Below are 17,377 nucleotides of genomic sequence, written 5' to 3' on the forward strand. Positions count from 1 at the left end.
TGTTGAAGCTTTGCAAGAGATTCAGGTTTGTTTTGATTTCTAATTTGGGTTTGTATTTGTAGTAATCGTAGTTTCAGTTAGGGATTTGTTTTAAACTGTATGTCCTTAATTTGATGAAGTTCAATAATGGTATTAGGTTCATCCGATGTGTAGAATATTTTAGCTTTATAGAGTTTTGTTTTGTTTCATCATGATTCTTTGAAGACATTACATGTTTTTTGAACTGTCATGGTAAGTTTTTCACAACATCGAAGGAGACCCAATGTTTTTGTTGTTGCTTAGTGTGCAACTACAGTAGGTTCTTTATTGGGTTCACTTGAAACAGTTCAATGTTTACTCTCAAATGATCACCTAGATTGTATATGATTTATTAGAATATGAGTTTGAACTCTTAAAGACATGGTTGCTAGAAGAAGAAATGCTTCTAGTTTCTTACATATGTTTTAATTTTTATGAAGATATGATGTTAATTTAGGGATTTGAATTCAGTTATGTGTTTATGATGTGTAGGAGAATTAGAAATGGCATGGAAAGAACAAATAGCTGCAACTTATATCTTAATTTCTAAAAGGATTTTACTAATTCCTTTTATTTATTTTGATGAAATCGAATATCTCGTCACTCCATGTCTTCCTTAAGTCATTTACCATGAGGTTTAATTAAACGTATGTTGACCAAGGCGTAGAATTTGAAGTTGTTGCAAATCTTTTCAATAAGTGGGACTCTAAAATTTTGTGTTATGCCTTGTACCAGTTCTATATGAATAGCATGTTATAATTTTCTATTTAGTTGTTGAAGATAGGACCATCTAGCCTAAGACACGTAGTTTTGACTTGGTATCGGTAATGTAGGTTCTGGAGAAGAGGTATGTTCTCTTGGTGTTGAGTTTGCTTTCATCTAAAGAGAATTTTTAGCTTTTTTGCTCACGTTGCATGATCTCAAGTGAATAAATATTGTTGTTATTGGTATGGGAGTGCTCAATTATTGATATATGTATCTGTCGGATCTTACTCTCTTTTTTTTTTTTTGATTTTTTCAGAGACTTCCCTCACATAGCTCTTGGAATCTTTAAATGCCGCAACAAACTTAAGGTCCAGTAACAATATAGATGCAATGATGTTTGGACAGAATCTCGTGAAGCCAGATGAAACAAATGACTCTCTTGGTACTTTCATTAGACAAGCAATAGGAAAGAACTTATTCTTCCTTATTCTAGGGAAACTGACAGCCCAATCCAGTGGATTCAGTTCCTTATCTCTTTATACCCACAAGGTATTGACAAAAGATTTAGCTTTGAAAGGGATAAGACGCTTGTAGTGTGAAAAGTCATATAGCTAGTAAGTTTTAAAGGTGTTATTTACTGCTTATTTGCATCCAAGATTAGTTTTATTATAAATTTAATCACCCCATAATACGTATTGAAGTCTCTATGGAAAGGGACATAGGGTGTGTCAGTAGAGAGCACATTTTAAAATCCTGAGGCCTTTGTTAACTTTGCTCAGGTGAAGTGGCCTTGGTGAGCCTAAAAAGTATGTGAAGTTTCATAACTCCTAAGAAGGTATTTTGGGGTTGTAGTTAGCATCAGGTTTCATCAGGATACCAGTAAATGATTCAACATTCATTTTATGCCCTTTGTATCCCAAGGTTCTGATGCAGAAGTGCGACAAATGTGTTTGAGAATTTTGCTCGCCCATTAACTATCGCAGACATATACGTCTGCATCGTCGGTATTTGAAGATTGAAATGGTTTCTATGCTTCCTGTTGAAATATTGTTTCTCAGTTCACTATCTTTATAGGTTTTGAGTTTCTCACTCATTTAGAAGAGTTATTTAAATAAATTTCAATGAACAAAAATGTCAATTTTCTTTTTCCTTTTCCATGACTTACGTAGAATATGTTAGGGCTCTTTAAAAAATTAGAGTATAAATGTAATGTTTCGCTACAGTATCTTGTTAACTTCTCTTTAGCCTAATGGTTTAAATATAATACAGGATCACGGTGAATTGACTAGTGAAATTTGTCACCTCCTTTAATTCCGGCATCTAATTTTTTTTCTGTATGTTGTTTAGGACTCTACCAAGATTAGGGATCTCATGGGAGCATTTTGGGATAAGGTAATTTAACTATGTCTTTTACTAGAGAAATATAATTGTAGCGACCATTCGGTCCATTCCTCCTTTTGGACCCAATTTCTCACTGTGTCCTGTGTTTCGCAGCTGTCTGTGGATGAGGCTAAGGATGTTATATCATTTGATACTGTGATGTTGGAGGTAATGACCTGGTCATAAAATTCATATTGCTTTTTGTTTTATATATTGTAGTTAGAATTTCATTTAGCCTATAGTTCTCAGTATTTTATCTCTTATATTTGGATGCATCTGATTTAAGCTGTTACTTCCCGCCCCTTATTATCTTCTTTGGACCTACTTGACATTAGGCGAATTGCATGATTGACTAATGGATGGAGTAGAAAATCTAAATAACTGACATGAATGCACTTAACTTACATGGACAACTCTTAGCTCTTGGGAAACAAACAGAAGATTGCATTATATTCCTATACTACATAAGCTTCAAAAAAGGAAAATCTAAATAAATTTAATGTTACAGAATAGAGGTACAAGAGTAGTTATGGATCTCCAAGAGTCTTCCTTGTTTACATATATACTTTCCATTTAGGAAGTTGGAAGTCTATGGGTAGTGGTTAGAGCTCATGGCAAAGGAATAATTGATTCGGCAAAGGCATCCTGTAATTATTGTTTCGTCCTTATTCAGTTATTTATAATATGTTTCCTGTTTTTACATGGAATTTCATTAGATGTGGTTTGTTTGGCGCAATATATGTGTTTCATATATTGTTGGATGCTTTATAACAAGAAATAAGTTGCAGGGAGTTCCTGGATCTGCAGTTGTACGGGCATTGGCATTGTTTATCCATAAACCTGGGTTTTTCTCTGCCTCAGAGTTATGTCAAGGATAGTGCTGCTCTATTGGTTAGACACTTTTTTTAGTATTTGTTATTCATTAACGGTTTAGTATCTGTCAGTTTTAACGTATTCAAAGGTGCATATGCTTTATCCAGGATCTCATTCAAGGAAGGCCTTCTAGGTTTTCTATATCATCTACTGAATTATTCAACATCCTTTATGATGCTAGCGAGAAGACATTCTTGTGTCCTGGAACATCTATATCAATGCAAAAATTTATGTTTGATGGTGAACCTGGGAAGATTGGACTCGAAATGAAGAATCTAATCGCTTGCACTAGTTTCTTAGTCGAGCAAAAACTGTAACTTATTTATAGCTCATTCTGATTTTCTTGGACGTATTCTGCTCAATAGTTCCATTCCATCTATATCTATTGAGGTCTAATAATTACATCGCAATGCAGATTGAGGAACGCCTTGTTGAGAAAGATGCAGAATCTCTAAGGTGTCAAAAGTTGCTCGTATAAGGTATTCTTCTGGTGTTTCTGTTCATTTAGCACAGATTGTCAACCATTCATTGAATACTTGAATTTGGGACTTGTGTAATAAAAATCATATGGTTGGTATGTTCTTTTGTCCAGGCTCTTGCATAAATTTTACATGTTAATTTCAAGATCAACATCTCTCAGCTTAAAACTGTTAAATGTGACCTATATAGCCAACCTAACTGCATCGTGATCTGTAGCTTGGCTGGCTAACTGCATCCAGTATTCTGGTTGATTGTTATTTTCAATGACCATTTAAAGAACTATAATGCAAAGCATGTTATGTAGAATGAACCATAATGGGATAAGAGGAGTTGTAGTTATTGGTGAACTGTAACAACAGCTATAATAGTCGAAGCTTGCTGCAAAACAAGCTACATAGAGTCGTGGTTAGCTGCAAAGGGGAACTTCATCCAATTTCACATTTACCTTGGGTACCTTTCTTCGGTATTATTTCTCTTATGTTATATGACGCAGTATTGAGGGTTGAGTGCTAAACTGTATGAAGATATTTGAAGTATTTTTGAGGTTTAACGTTGCTGTTAGTGCTGAAATTTTCATATTAAAATGACCGAATTTTTACATTGAGTTTATCTTTCAATATAAATCTTTAGGTGGGTTTTCTTTTTAATTTTAGTTTTGATCTTACTTTTGATTCAGTTGAATCAGCTTAAGATTCAGCTGAATCAAATCCCATTTTTTTATAGAATATAATCAAAATAAACTACTGTGATCATCAGTATTATCACTTAACTGTTGAAACCAAAGGTTTTTTTTAAAGAAATCAAGGAATGTGAGATACAGTTGTTTTGGAAAAAACCACTTCTAGATTACAGCTGAGGAACACATTCGTTTTTAGTGATATTACCTCATGTCCTACCAGTGGTTTAACTTCCATTTTCCACTAGTGGATGTTGTCTTGTGATGCGGAATTTTTCAAGTATTTAATGTCTTGTGTTGTCACAGGAAAAGGGTAGTCCCACTGGTGCGATATATATGCCAGACGTGTTTATGCAGACACATAAAGTCACCCCAGATGATAATCCCTCATCTTCTAAATCACTGGTAGCTGCAAAACTTGTAAGTTCTCCTGTTTTATGTATTATTTATATATAATGATGAAATTTGTTAGTCTCTGACTTTAGTTGGCTTCTGTTGCTGTGTAGGCATTAATGAAAAAACGTATTATAAATATCCTTCCGCACAGAAGTGTTTGGGCACTGATGTTGTTATCAGGTTAGTGGTGAATTTGCTGTTACATGGATCTTTGTACTTCTTGAGTTATCATAATTGATGGTGGTAATAATTATGTTGCTTTCTAATAGACTTATAGTAATCCTTAGCGGAGTGGGTGTATTGTTATTACCGGTGACTTTCCATCTGCAAAGTAGTCTAGAAAATTCCCTGTGGTACATTAATTGTTTAACTGAATTTCGATGAAATTTAAATTTGCTTCGTATAAATGGCTAGGTATATGGCGCTGATCTAAAGGGATACATAGTGGAATGGGTGGTGGTGTTTCTAAATCTCAGTTTCTTGCTTTTGAGTTTATGAAAGTCCAAGTTGCAGGAAGAGAAGCACAATCTGCGGAAAGAGAAGCAGAAAATCGGAGCTTTAAAAGCACAGTTTGATGCTGAAAGATAAAAAAAACAGCACTCTGGAGTACATGGTCAGATCTCTAATAGCTCTTATCAGCAGGTGACCTCGAATATCTCTTAGTAATGTACAGTTAGATCTGTCACATGTTGGTACTATGGTATCTTATAATTTGTCGTGTTACATATATACAGGATATTGGATCCCAGAGGCACCTTCGGCGTTTGGTGTTTGCTGTTTGAGGAACTTTAGGAAAAAGGCTGTTGCACTTACATGATACTAATCTACAGATTAATGACCACTACGACTGCATGATTGAGGAAATTTTTGATCCAAGTGCAATGTATGCGATAGAAATGATGATGCTGTACTTGGGAATGTTAAAAGAGGTGAGTTTGTTAAGTGGACCAAGGCTTATGTATGAATATTCTATTAGAGTGGCCGTGAGAGTATATTGATTACTTTTTACATTTTTCAGGATGTAATGTATCTTCCAATTTATGTTTGAATATTCTATTGTCTTTTTAAAAATTAATTAATAAAGTCAATTTGTTTATTGTCTTTTTTTTTATAATCTTGATGAATTTTTGATACACCAAATATAATTATGGACTGATTTTATATTTCTTCGTTTCCCAAATACGAGTGCCAAAATCTAAATCCTCAGGAAAAAAATGATTTGATATCTGAATACCAAAATCTGAATCAGTAGCCAGAAAATGACGAAGCTCTCTCGTTAGAATTGGTAATTTTTTTAAATTGAAATACCTCAAATTATAACGAGTATGAACCGTGTTTCTTTAATGACGTGCATCAATCGTTATTGTACTTCACGTATAATAAGCGTGATTTTTCTATGACATAAATCAACCGTTATTTAATGTTACATACAATGACCGTGATATTTAATAACAAATTCTGCACGTGATTTTAAATCACAAATTTTATATGTCCCACTTAATAACGTTCCTCATTTTTCATTTATAAAGAGTCACAACAAATAAATAACGGTCCGAATAACAGATGAAAACCGTGATAAACCATGTTTTATAACAGACTTCATTCGTCATTTATAGCCCCTTCTGGACTAGTGTAATGCGGAAAATAAATAACACAGACACCATAAGTTATGTTAACGAGGAAACCGCAAATGCAGGAAAAACCCCGGGACCTAGTCCAGATTCAATACACACTGTATTAAGCCGCTACAGACACTAGCCTACTCCAAGCTTACTTCGGACTGGACTATAGTTGAACCCCGATCAGTCTCCCACCGATCCAAGGTACAGTTGTACTCCTACGCCTCTGATCCCAGCAGGATACTGTGCACTTGATTCCCTTAGCTGATCTCACCCACAACCAAGAGTTGCTGCAACCCAAAATCGCAGACTTGATAATAAACAAATCTGTTTCACACAGAAAAGTCTATCAAAGGATAAATCTGTCTCCCACAGATAAACCCTATATTTTATTCCGTCTTAAGATATGAAATCAAGGTGAACAGGAACCAATTGATAATCCGGTCTTATATTCCCGAAGAACAACCTAGATTAATCAATCACCTCTCTACAATCCTTCTTGACTACACAGGCGGTTTGTCGAGGAATCACAAACTGTGAGACGGAGATGTTTGTGACTTCTTTATCTTGTCTATCGGAGAACTCTCACGATCGCAAGTCAATCAAAGATTGTACTCGTACGATAGAAGATGCAAGATCAGATCACACAACTACGATAAAAGTAGTATCGGTCTGGCTTCACAATCCCAATGAAGTCTTTAAGTCGTTAACCTGGTTTTCGAGAAGAAAACCAAAGGTTAAAGGAGAATCGACTCTAGCGAGCGCACTAGTATCACACAGACGTGTGGGGATTAGTTTTGCACAATGCTAGATGTCTCCTTTATATAGCCTTCAAATCAGGGTTTTTCCTTAGTTACAAAGCAATCCGTATTCACCGTTAGATGAAAACCTGATTTAGATTCAAGCTAATATTTCTCAACCGTTAGATAGAAAAATTAGCTTGTCACACACACTTGGGTAGACGTTTACTGGGTTTGTGAAAACCATGCCCAAACGTGTACGTGTATGTTGGTTCAACATAGTAACCCAAAAGGTTAACCATATGAGCATTTCATATTAACCTTGTTCTTCTTCACCATAACTAGTTGAATTGACTCAAATGAACTAGTTAGAGAGTTTTTCAAGGTATGAGATCTTATGTAACTACACAAGACACAAAACAAAGATGATTCGATTCGATTGAATCGACTCATGAACTTTATAGCCACGGTTTGCATAAAGCATTCCTTAGTAATTTAAGTTACATGTTCAGAGCACATCTTAGATCATAACCTCTTAAGCTCACAAACAAGTTCGCGGACTTAAGACAACCGGTGGATTTTTCCAAACTCAGCAGGGCAAAGAGACTTTCGCCAGTTCGCGGACTAGGTTCGCGGACTTACACGCAAACGAGTTTTTGGAAAATACCAGCAGAAATTCTCGGTACAAGAACTTCCGTCAGTTCGCGGACTGAGTTCGCGGACTGGGTTCGCGGACTTGGAAAAGCCAATTCCTCCGGTTTCTCTCAATCAACAAAGTTCAAAAACTTAGGATAAAGGAATACATGGTTATGTAATCTAAACTCTCATTCCAATCATTGAGACATTCTCAGAGGACGTTATATAGCCGTTATTCACAGACCGTTTCGCGTCAGAACAATTCTCAAAGTAATTGAAACTTTTCATGACTTTCGTCACTAGGTGAAGATAAACTTGATCAAAGGGAAACGCTTTACCAACACATGATTTCGAGATATAGATAAGCGAGATATACTCGGCTCGAAATATCAAATGTGTATGATCCAGTCTATATAGCATACGACTTTTGTCTCATAAGAAGTAGGAGATAGAAGAGATAGTCTTTTGAGTGATAGATAAGTTCAAGTCTCCACATACCTTTTTATTGATGAAGTTCCACGGTTCCTTGAGTAGATCTTCTTCGTTGTATGATGAATCGCCATAAAGTCCTTGAGCTCAACTACACTTTTCTATCCTAGTATGAGACTTAGTTATGTAGGCTAGAAATCAAGACTCATAGTTTTGATCATTAACATTGACAAACATACTTGAGATAGCAACGCATGCGAGGTCGACCGAGCTATGCTATAACAACCTCCATATCCTTCTGGCTGGTTATGAAGTCTTTGAATTTTACTATTTCCTCCACGATTATTGAATTGTTTTTCTCTTTCCCACTCTTCTTGATCTCGACTACCCATTGCTACTAGGTTTTGTTGATCTTCATTATCTCCTACTCGTGTCTTCCTTGAGATGCACTTGCGATTGTGCTTGTTATCTTAAGAAGTAAACTCGCATTCCCAGCTTTTGTACTTGTATTTTCCACAGGGTAAGATTCTATTTCTTTCTGCTTTAGTTCAAGAGCGATGTATTCTTCATGATACTCGCGTAACTCTGTCATTGATATGGTTTCTTTAATTCTGAAAATTTGTGTGTATAAAAGATCTGTTGCGAAGAGTGCATTAATGAACGATAATATGAGATTTCTTTCATTCACTCGTCCAAACATTTCACTGCACATAGTTCTCCATCTTATGGTTAAACTTCGCAGGTCTTCATTTGTTCTTCTTCGCAAACCAAATACTTGCTCTATGCCTGGTCTTAATACATTATTGCTGATATATGCTTCTAGGAATATTGACTGTAAATGATTGAATGATTTGATTGTTCCAGTAGGTAGACCTTCAAACCACTTCAAAGCTTCTCCTGACAAGCTTGCCGGAAAATACTTGCAGAGAACCGCATCATGATCTTCCCATTGCAATAAAGATCGCACATAGGCTTTTATGTGTTGTATCGCACAGGTTGTTCCATCAAAGATGTTAGTGAATGATGGTAAACTGCATTTAGGCGGTATTCCCGCCATCTGTATTTGCCTTGCAAAAGGTGTTTTTACCGCTTCTTCAATTGCCTCATCCAGCTGTCGCCTACCGCCCTCTCTTCTTGTTGTCATCATTTTTATCATTTCCGCTAACTCTCTTAAGATTTGTTCGTTCACCACCCGGTCTTGTTGCATTGGCCTTTTCAGTCTTGCTTGGATTACTCTGTTTTCATGTCTATTTTGACGAATAGCCTCCTACATCTCTCTTTCTTCTTCAGCATCTCTCCGGCGTCTCCGTCTTTCTCTTTCATCCTCTTCGACTTGATCGTGTCGATCCCTTAACATCTCTCTTTCTTGCCACCTAGATCTTCTCTGTTCTTCCTCATCGTCCACAATCTGGTTTGGAAGTGTGCGATTAAACTCGCGTCTTCTTACTCGATTGTCATGGTTGTTTTCGCGCACAACATCCTGCAATTCTCGCTCTTCAATTTCTTGTCTTCTTCTCTTGCGCCTTTCTCGCTCATCATGTGCGTGATTTTGTACAGCCACATACCTTTCAACCTCAGCTTTGCATTGACGTTGGTCTCTTAATGTTTGTCTACCTTGTAGTATCATTCTTCCTTGCTCTGGATCATGTTGTTCACCTTCATATCGCTCACCTTGTTGTTCATGCCTATTATCTCTATTACCCTCTTGCATGTGATGACCTTCACCATGTAGCACGTACCGATCATCTAATGGAGGTTGCTCTATGCGATATTCATCGCGTCGATCTTGCAGATCATCATTTTCTTGACTGTTTTCTGTAATATTATCCAAATGTGTTTCTTGTCTGACATCTCTTCGACTAGATTGACTACGTCTTGATGTACTCCTACTTGATCTTGACCTTGAGCGAGTCGTACTTCTCGATCTCTGCTCCTATAATCTTATATTCTCTTCTTTTAACTCATTATTCTGACGCGTCAAAATCGCACGCTCTTCATCCTCTCGCCTTCTTTCCGCAGCCAACCTCTGTCGAAGTTCTTCGATTTTCATATCTTCATTGGTTCCTTCTGTGAGTCCTCCCTCTACAGTCCTTTTTTCATCCTCTTTTGTTGAATCTGTTTGCGAAGTATGAACACTCACTCTATCGTAGTCAATAATATTATCTTGCACAGGTTCTCGTTGAATCGGATGATTGACTTGTTGATCTTGATTATGTCTTTCTCCCATCCTGGATGACTATAAAATTTCACTCCTTCTTCTTCCAGCGATTCTCCTGCTCCTTCTAATCAGTACTGGCTGTCTTACTGCGGAATTTTGTCTTACCATTTTTGTTTTCTTGTTTCAATTAAAAGAAGAACTTCTCTGTAAAGAACTAAAAATTTGAACAATGAAGATGAAATTTCTGAGGCTATCCTTCTGAATTTTTAGGTTTAAACTTCTAAACTTTCACCACCACGGTATATCACTCCAAGCTGATTTGTAGCGCCAAAATGTAGTTGCAGGAAATCCTACAACCAAAACCTTAATGAAATCTTAATAACAATTCAAGTAATCATCTTAAAATTCATACATTCATTCATACAATCTTCAATATGGTTACAAAAGTTGAAATGAACTCTAACTTGGAGAACAAATAATCTTTCTCTCTCCTAAATTCCAAGTCTAAGCTCTCAAAAAGATCTTTGTCTTTACACGGTCGCTCGGTCCCTTATATAGGGATTTTACATAGTGGATGACAGCTAACAAAGCCCCTATTTTCGGATCTCGCGTGCGTTGTTGACGCACGCTTATATTGGCCCCTTTCGCACGTACTATACAATATCGCACGATCATCACACTTTAGTCGTGATTCTTCTGACGTCATCTTAAATATACTGTACGCGATAACCTTCGCTCGTTCATCGAACCATTACTTCGCACACATAATAGACGAGCGGTATTTAGTATCTACAAAGCCATCGCTGATCAGAAATTATAGGTAATGACTAATGAGTTTGGAATTTGGAACTTTTACACATATAAGAGTTTTATCCCCATCACATGCAGTAGAGGCGACAGAGTCATCACATGCAGCAGAGGATAAAAGGAGAGAAATATATATATATATATATATATATATTTATATATATATATATATATATATAGACACACAGGGGCGGAGCCAAGATTTTAGAGATGGGGTGCAAAAATTTGTTTTGGGTTGCAAATAAAATTTTAAGAGTGCAAATAAGCAAAATTAGGCTTGTATATAGTAAAAAAAATTCTGTTGGGCTTAAATTAGGCTCTGGAGCCAGCTGGGCAGGGGGTGCAAATGCACACTCCATCTCAGTAGGAACATAGAGCTTTGTAAGAGGAACATATCCCCAAAATCTTAACTCCAAATCAGTTACGATTTGGTTTTTATTCGCAAAAAGAAAAACGTCCAACGTGTGAGATAGTGTGAGAATAAAAATGTGAGGGGATCCTTATATATACCTCCTCCAAATAATGGATCATAAAAGTGCAGGTATAAAACACGTTTTTAAAAATATGCTCACTCTTCACCTACTTTCTAACATTGAATGCAAGAATAGAAAACATTGTTTTCCTTTTTATGGCTATGCATCAAAGAAAAAAATATAGTTGGTACGTAGAAGTTGGTATAACTAGGCAAGCAAAAGAAAAGAGAAAGAAAGGGATTGGGTACGTAAAGAAAATAGACAAGGATTAGAGAAACAAGATGAAAAAAATATATTTAAATATCACTTTCCTCCTCATCCCTTGAGCTCACAAATGTTCTACTTTTCTAATTCCATTTTAGCTATACCAAATAACTCATACCTGAATCAATCAAGCAGCTATTGTTATTCAAAATGGGCTCACTCCATCACAGCAACGATAAAGGTGCTTCAGAAGAACAATCAAAAGATAAAGAAGAACAAGCATGTATGTATGCATTACAACTAGCTGGTGCTTCAGTACCAGTAATGGTACTAAGAGCTGCAATTGAAATGGATGTTCTGGAAATAATAGCAAGAGCTGGTCCAGGTTCTGAGCTTAGTGCTGCGTATATCGCATCACAGATTCTCAATGTTACAAACACCAATGCAACTGTTATGCTTGACCGTATGTTAAGATTATTGGCTAGTTATAAGATTCTTACTTGCTCTGACAGAATTCTTGATGATGGAACAACTGAGAGAGTCTATGGTCTTGAACTTGTTTGTAAGTTTCTTGTTAAGGATGAAGATGGTGTTTCAATGGCTCCTCTGCTTTTAATGAACCAAGATAAGGTCTTACTGGAGAGCTGGTAAGTAACTTTCAGGTACAATTTGTATTCATAATATCTTGCATATATTAACTAATTCTCAGACCTTATGTCAGGTTCCATTTGAAAGACGCGGTTGTTACTGGTGGTATCCCATTTAACTTGGCATACGGCATGAACGCATTTGAATACCATGCAAAAGATGCACCGTTTAACACGGTGTTCAACAAAGGAATGTCAGATCACACTAGAATATTCATGAAGAAAATTTTAGAAACATACAAAGGTTTCGAAGGTATAAATTCAATCGTAGATGTTGGTGGAGGTGTTGGTGTCATCCTAGACATGATTCGTACCAAGTACCCATCCATGGAAGGCATTAACTTCGACTTACCTCACGTTATCAAGGACGCACCAACTTATGAAACCGCAGTGGAACATGTTGGAGGTGATATGTTTGTCAGTGTTCCTAAAGGAACTGATGCTGTATTCATGAAATGGATTCTTCATGACTGGAGTGATGAGTTTTGCACAAAATTCTTGAAGAATATTCATGAAGCTTTACCTGAACATGGTAAATTGATACTAGTGGAATGCATTGTTCCTTCAACAGTTGAACCAACTCTTGAAGCAATAAGTGTTACCATGTTGATAACATGATGATGGCTTATAATCCTGGTGGTAAAGAGAGAACAAAGAAAGAATATGATGATCTAGCTAAAGCTACTGGATTTTCTGGTGTTAAGCTTATCTGTTCTGCTTTCAACACTTGGATTATGGAGTGCCACAAGAACTAATTCCTTAATTACTACCTCCTTCTATGCATCCAGTGTTTGTGCCTATTTCCATGATCAGTTTCTTTTGTTAATTTTGCTTTTCCTATTTCTACTTTTGTTGGTAGGTATCTATTTTATCTTGCACTTTTTTATGTATGATCAATATAATAAAAATGTTTGTATGATCATTGTAATATAAAAATGTTTGTTTTGTTTATGTGAGGTGTGCCCTTATGAAAATCACCAGAAAACAAACTTCAAGTCTTCGTCATGGATGACCTTACAAGTCAAAGCCATAAAAGGGGTGTTTCCCGGTCACAAATTAAGAACCGAAAAACAAAGAAGAAAAATAACATATCACATTAACTTTACCGCAAAAGACTTAAATACAAAATCCATTAATTAAGAAAGTTTATTCATACAAAGGTTTGAAATAAATCCCAACACAAAATCTGAAAATCAATTAGAAATCAAATAGACAAACAAACAATCAAACAAAAGTATATAGATAATTAACCCTCATGCATGTGTCATACAAATCACATGTGGTTGAGTTTTATGTTTTTTAATTTAATTATCACGATGATTAGTTCCGGGCACGACAATTTCTTCGAATTTCTCCGATCTTTCCATTCCTGTGTGTAATAACATCAAGATTTCCCATTTTGATCAAGGCTGTAGCAAACTGAGTTTGGAAAAGTGGTCCATCGTTTGCGAATAATCTAATTTTATTACGAGTTTCAGGGTGGGACGCCATGGCTTGATCGATTTCCAAAATTCCATTTCCACCTCCTAATTGATTGTAAAAACCATTGTCCACGACAAAAGAACTACCAGGGGTTTGATCCAGGTTAATCGAGTTGTCGGGTCCTCCTCGAGGACACGTTCCTCTCAATCTATTAAGTAGATTGGGATTCATGGATGGATCAGGTCTACCACTACCTCTGAAATTGAAGAGACGGTCTCTGATAAACGCACAATGTGTTATCCCTACGGTATGACCCCCACCTAAAACACGAACAAGAGAAAACTTTAGACGACACGAAATGCTAAACAAATCAAAGATACGTAGACACAGAAAGGAGTACGGAGTACCTACCGATGAGAAGAACCATTTCTTTGGTAGTGAAACCCTTGTCGGCAAAGAAAACAATGGAATCAGCGACTGAAATTGAAGGACCTGGGAGGCTGACACTGCTAGCTTGGGATACTAATCCATCTCTCCGTCCTGTTCGTACTCTGTAATTTATCCCTTGAGCCTGCACGGTAAAAAAAAAAAAAATCAGAATAATGCGGACGGTGCACATAACTAGGTGCTTGGTGGAATTGATCAATATATATTACGTACCAATGAGACGGCATCTCTAGTACAGATGGCGATGATATCAGCACAAGAAACGACTCTTGGGCAAGCTCTCTCAACTGCAGCCTTAGCAGCATCGATAAGGTCATAGCCTCTCACGCTAAAGTTTGGATCGGCTGTTTTTTCACTTGAAGGGCCATCTAAGAGTAGGGACGCATCACATCCCTTCATTCAACCACAAAAAGTTCATCATTAATATGCAGGTTTGGGCATCAAACATATATATACATATCTGCAAATATCATTGTACAATGGTAAAGTCATTGCATAATATCAATGACTTGAGTTCGAAACTAGTTCGAAACTCATTAGCATTAGATTTATTATGGATCAAAACAACAACAAAAAAAAGTATATATATATAGTTTTATAATCGATTAGGAAAATATTGAGGGAATTTCGGAACATGTACCGTAACAAAACAATCGTGGAAATGCAATCGGAGGAGTGCAGCAACAATTGTAGGATCCCTCGCAAACCTTTGGCGGACAACATTCCTGATGATGGCTTCTACATCCTGGTTTCCACACTTGCCAACGTAAAATCCTGTTTGCAAGATACCATAACAGTTCGTCAAGCTAACTAAAACCAGAAGAAATACAGCAACTCCAAAATTCTTCATTTAAGGATTTTGATTTGAGTTTGATGAAAAATGTTTTCGAATGACAATAAAATGCAAATATCTTTTCTCTATTTATACATACACACGAAAAGAAAAAGCCCACTCGAAAGATAATAGTTTGCACGACACCGCCTAGTCTACAGAGACCTGTTCATCACGTAGTTTTTAAACTAATGATTGAGTTGGTCAATTATCATGTTTCATGACTCATGAGTTTGACTTTTGATCTATCACATTCACTTTTAGTTTGATTTTCCAAAAAACGATATCAGACAAATATATTTGAGGTGCAAAAATATTTTTGAGGGGTTCCACTAACAAGTACCCATGTGTCATTCATATCTTATCTGGATAAATAACATACAATAAATCTAAGTTGACTTGGGATTTTTCACGGAAAAGTCCACCGCGTGAATCAACAGATGGCACCCAGTCCTGCCCTTTCTAATCCCGATGTTAAACACGCTATGTGCTATCCGTCCGATTCCTTTTCGGGATAAATTGAAGTGGGAACTTCGGTGAGTGTAAAATCACTCAATAACATAAAATTATGTATCTACAAGTTAACTCATTCAATGTCAAGAACCATTAAATGGCCAGATGGTTTTCATGCTCCTCCTCGAAGAAGATAGGGGATAAAGGTTTGATCCCTAAAACTTGTAATTGCTAATAGTATTTAAAGTAAGGGTTATGGGATAGACTGATTTAGAGTCTATTCGCCAAAGTGAAAGAGAGTTTAAGTGAAGGAGTACAAATCTGATTGTGCGATAGAGCAAATATATGTCCGTTTGAGAGAGAAAAGGAAGGAATACAAGCAAATATTTATCCTGGCAGTTTGCTTTCCTTTCAACTTTATATGGAAAACAAAGTGTCGTTTTCCCTATATTATTTTGCGCGGCAAATCATTAGCCGTATATGAAAGACTTTCAATCACTCCTTCGAATGAAAGAGTGGGTGATTGAGTTTTGGATGAAAGTAAGTTTCTCTCTACCCATAGCAGGATCTAATTTGATCATCACTTTCATTTTAAATGAGACTCTCGACCCGCATAGCCCTTGTTCTTAGGACACCACTAACTGACTATTGTATACTAACCCATTTTATTTAAAAAATAAAAGACTCTTTCATTGTCCAATTTTTCACATGTTGAGAAATGAAAAATGAGAAAAGGATACATGCAGATGTCGCCACTGTCGTACTGTGGTAAAGCCATTAGGTAAAGATACTGGTAACCCGATCAATTCGATATTTTTCGGTACCAAAATGAGAGTAGTTATCATCTATTCTTTGTCTAATAACTAGCCCTTAACCCGTGCCATAACGGCACGGGTCATGATGTTGGTTCATTTTTAATATATCGTATAATTTGTGTCCCGAATAGTTATCAACTCCTTATGATTTAATATGTGTTTGTCATAAAAATAGTTGAGATTTTCCTCTCTTTTTTTCTTGTTTTTTTCCTTTAATATTTTACCGCCAGAGATTTGCACAAACGAAAGAAATATAATCTGAACTTCCAGACACTTTTTTATTTAGGTTCATTGCTTATAATGAGATAATGCTCTACATGAACATGGAAGTTTAAATATTTTTTGGAAATATGTCGTCAGCATCCCTCATCTCAGTGAAATCAACTAATCAATATCGTCCATAAAAGTCTCCCCATGCTCCTATTTCGCTCCAGCTGACTCATCTATCATGGTCATGTTGTTGATCCTCCAAATAGACAGAGAATAGTATTTTTTTTTCATCGAACGAATGATACAAACTCTCCAATGTGACATGATTTTCCTGTAATTTTTCAACATGCATTAGATGACAATGTTTAAAATGTGTACCCATTACCTTTTCGAAGGGATTGTATATATACGAACCTCTGCCATTAAATCTTCAACAAAGTATTTTGCCCAGCAGTTTGTCTTAACGAAGGCTTTGGTAACTTCAAAAGTCTTGGACATTTTTTCACTTCCGTATGTTCCTACCTTCACTTGGAATACAATATTCTGGCGACACATTACCTCATAAAGAACCTTGAACACATATTGTACTCCCTGATCCTATTTCAAATCAATAGGTTGTTAATAGTTCCTTTACCAAAAGTTGACATATTCTACGTTGAATATTTATGAAAAAAATTTATCGTATTGAGGATCCTTGCTTTCTAAGATTGTAGTTTTCAAAATTGGCCTCTTCAAGTCCCACGGCTTTCTAAGTTTATATATCTTGTTTGTTTTTAACATTTTAGTTAGCCATATTATGTATGTTACTACTTTAAACTTGATGTCATCTTCTACTGTGAACTTTATGTGATTTCAGAATCAAAATAATTATACCTCTTTTATTCGTATCAAGTAATCAGTTGTATATCCCAACAATTCTTCTACAACAATTCCTTTTTTTTGCCGTTTCCGGACCAT

The 17,377-nt window shown here is 36.2% G+C and overlaps 2 protein-coding genes, 1 long non-coding RNA gene and 1 pseudogene across 3 annotated transcripts; 2 read left to right on the top strand and 2 right to left on the bottom strand.

The window, feature by feature from the left end:
* The first annotated feature begins 2,068 nt into the window (after nucleotides 1–2,068).
* Nucleotides 2,069–2,915, top strand: LOC113335747. Its single transcript, XR_003353450.1, has 3 exons — nucleotides 2,069–2,115; nucleotides 2,218–2,271; nucleotides 2,892–2,915. It is a non-coding gene; the product is annotated as an uncharacterized LOC113335747 (long non-coding RNA).
* A 5,461-nt stretch (nucleotides 2,916–8,376) lies between these two features.
* Nucleotides 8,377–9,108, bottom strand: LOC113335589. The gene has a single exon (XM_026581615.1). The coding sequence runs from the start codon at nucleotides 9,106–9,108 to the stop codon at nucleotides 8,377–8,379; it is 732 nt and encodes a 243-aa protein (XP_026437400.1).
* A 2,696-nt stretch (nucleotides 9,109–11,804) lies between these two features.
* LOC113335813 lies at nucleotides 11,805–13,009 on the top strand (annotated as a pseudogene).
* A 333-nt stretch (nucleotides 13,010–13,342) lies between these two features.
* On the bottom strand, nucleotides 13,343–14,983 carry LOC113335618 (peroxidase 57-like). Its single transcript, XM_026581635.1, has 4 exons — nucleotides 14,751–14,983; nucleotides 14,324–14,503; nucleotides 14,075–14,234; nucleotides 13,343–13,983 (listed from the first exon to the last, which is right to left on the bottom strand). The coding sequence occupies exons 1-4, from the start codon at nucleotides 14,958–14,960 to the stop codon at nucleotides 13,562–13,564; spliced, it is 972 nt and encodes a 323-aa protein (XP_026437420.1). The 5' UTR covers nucleotides 14,961–14,983; the 3' UTR covers nucleotides 13,343–13,561.
* Between the last annotated feature and the right edge of the window lie 2,394 nt (nucleotides 14,984–17,377).

This window comes from Papaver somniferum, unplaced genomic scaffold (genome assembly GCF_003573695.1).
Source record: "Papaver somniferum cultivar HN1 unplaced genomic scaffold, ASM357369v1 unplaced-scaffold_15, whole genome shotgun sequence".
NCBI classification, from domain to species: domain Eukaryota; kingdom Viridiplantae; phylum Streptophyta; class Magnoliopsida; order Ranunculales; family Papaveraceae; genus Papaver; species Papaver somniferum.